Here is a 2,626-nt window from a genome sequence, read left to right as displayed (position 1 = left end):
CAGCAGTTGCTGTGAGTTTTCAAAGGTTCAAGAGCCATGGATAAGTTAATGGAATACAAATCTACAAAGGGCTAAGAAAATCCAGAGGCATTTGTTCTGTATGCGTTGTGCTAGATGGAGGCACTCAGATCAGCTGGTTTTAAGATTATCCATATTCTGAGAGCACGATATGCCCATGTGCTTACTTGTTAGGACTCATGATGCAATATCCTGGACAAGAGCTTGAGCTCTGCACCAGCATGTTGAGTCCTGAAGACAAAGTCATCTTGGATTCTTCTGTGCAGTTGCTGCACTTTTGGGAAAGTAGGTCTGGGATGGAGAATCAGATTTGGGTGAATGGGATGTTTGGATGCAACATGTGACTGGAGGTGGCAGGAAAGGTGAAATATGGGGTGAGGTGTGGTGCATAGGGCTACAGGGATCTGGAGATGGGACGTTGTCGGGTGTTGCTGGAGCTCCGGGGATGGGGACATTTTATAGGAGCCAAGACCCTAGTGGGCTGAAGTAAGGAAGAGGGAGAGGGGTGTGAGAATGACAATGCTGTAGGTATGCGTGTGTGTCAGAGTGGTGTGGTGGCCCATCTGTTCTGAGTGCAGGCATTTGCGGGAAGGCCATGGCGGTTCTGGGTGAGCATGGCAGTCACAGGGATCAGGAGCGTTGATAATAGCGCTGGATGGGGTGAGGATGGGTTAGGTGATGTGGTGATGTAGGAGGCTTGGTCCCTGCTAGGAGGCTGGAGTGTTTGTCACACAGGAGAATTGAGAGCACTGGGTGCTGGGGAGCTAAAGATAGGAGGAATGCTATGCGTAGGGTGAAGAGGAGAAGCTGTCAGTGCAATGGTACAGCAGCACGTCAGCACTATGCCAGGGGTATTTGAGGGGTTGTGCAGGTTGTATCTGCCTGGCTGGTGTGTCAGAAGTGTCCCTGGACTACAGAAGCAATGGAGAATCTATAGAAGGAGCAAAGGTGGGGGTCTAAAGGAAGAGTGTCAGGAGTCTAGGAGGGTGAGGTCAGTGTGCAAACCGTGCTCAAAACTGGTCCTTGCTGCTTGGCTGGTGTGTCTCTGCTGTAACAACCTATCCCACACGTTTCTTGGCTGGCAAAGCCCTCCTACTCGCCTCAAACGATCCTTGGATTCCACTGTCCTTTCCTACAGCAGGGTTGCCACAACTTGTACAAGCTCCGCTAAGAACTGTTTTGCAGGGATTTGAACTTCTTTCGCAGCACACACTGAAATAGTCTCCTTCTATCAGTAGGATTTGCTTATGTGACAAATCCTACTGCAGCACAGTAGGAGTAACATTGCCCACATCCAAGAATCCAGATAACACACCGTTGCCATATTTGTGGGGAAGTGGTGTTGGGGAGGACACAAAGGCCGATGCACTGAAGAATCATCTTTGTTTTTTACAAAATGCTGCTGAACAGAGCCCAGTAAAGTGGTTAAACTGGCAATGTAGATAGAGCGCTCTTTTAGCAACGGGAAACGGCTTTGAGTGGATTCAGCATAAACAACTGATTGTAGTTATTCCTGTGACCTCTAGCTTCATTTTCTCCATGTTCTCTTTGTTTCCAGCTTTATCAAACAGGATTATTGAGCGAATATTCAGCGGCGCAGTGGTGAGGTGAGGAATAGCATACTGTTTGGGGACAGAAGTAAAGGGAGTTTCTGTCAGGTTGATTAGAAATAGCAAGATACTCAGAAATCCCCACTGATCAGAATGGTTTCCAACATGGTGCTTCAGCTGGAGCTGCCTGTAAATGGAGTGAGACTTCAGGGTATCTTAAGAAAACAAATTTAAAAATCCAATAGGATGACCACCTATAGACCTCATTGTAGAACAAGCTGGGCATAGCCAGAGGGAAAATGCAAGCACTGTGTGTTTGTGGCCCACGGTGGCACAGGGATAACTGGAGAGCACTGCTGTAAAGTCTCCAAAAAGTAAACCAGCCCAGCACATGTTGTGGGAGGGGATGTGATAGATGAGTCTCAGCTCTGCAGTGACAGCAGGGCAGCAAATGCTGTGCCTGTGGGGAAGCAGACAAGGACTGGTGCTGCTAAATGCAGCACTGGTGCAGTCTGAATGGGTGGCAATGCTCCATTTTTTTCTTACCAATGATCTGGGGCTTTTGAAAACATGTTTGATAACATTCTGAGTATTTAGGAGCCTGATGATTTTTTTCTTTTTTCTCATGTCTTCCAGAGGCAGTGAAGTTCAAAAGGAAGGCCGCATGAGCTATGCTGATTTTGTGTGGCTCTTGATTTCAGAGGAAGACAAAAGGAGTGCTACAAGGTCTGACTGATTCCTGCGTCTTATTAAAAGTATTGAGATGAGTAGATAAGATGATAGAAACTTCTGTGACCTCCTGCTTTCTACAAGAGATGGTACCTGGGATTCCAGGAAGCAATTTACTGTCAACATTTGGTCAAATCATTTGCCTTTCTTGAGGAAAAATTATGTAAAATCAGAGTTTTCTTGTAACGTTGTGTCTTGGTAGTCATCAGTTCCTTTGGTTACCCCATGCCATGAAGCCCAGGCTCTGGGGATAAATCCATGAGCTGTTGGCAGTAGGTAGGCACATTGCCTTCGTGCATGTAGTAAGTGCTAAGATGGGCTTGTAGGGA

General features: G+C 46.9%; 1 protein-coding gene across 1 annotated transcript in view; it reads left to right on the top strand.

Annotated features, from left to right (window-relative positions):
* The window catches only part of PPP2R3A (protein phosphatase 2, regulatory subunit B'', alpha), a 42,369-nt gene that overhangs the window by 31,719 nt on the left and 8,024 nt on the right, over positions 1-2,626 (top strand). Inside the window, exons 8-9 of the mRNA XM_010140568.1 lie at positions 1,577-1,625; positions 2,205-2,294. Coding sequence (XP_010138870.1) covers positions 1,577-1,625; positions 2,205-2,294 — 139 coding nt within the window. The remainder of the gene's footprint in view (positions 1-1,576; positions 1,626-2,204; positions 2,295-2,626) is intronic.

The sequence above is a fragment of the Buceros rhinoceros genome, unplaced genomic scaffold (assembly GCF_000710305.1).
Source record: "Buceros rhinoceros silvestris isolate BGI_N320 unplaced genomic scaffold, ASM71030v1 scaffold6977, whole genome shotgun sequence".
Classification (NCBI taxonomy): Eukaryota; Metazoa; Chordata; class Aves; order Bucerotiformes; family Bucerotidae; genus Buceros; species Buceros rhinoceros.
The sequence above is the reverse complement of the archived record's forward strand: the minus strand, read 5'-3'. Positions and strand labels throughout refer to the sequence as shown.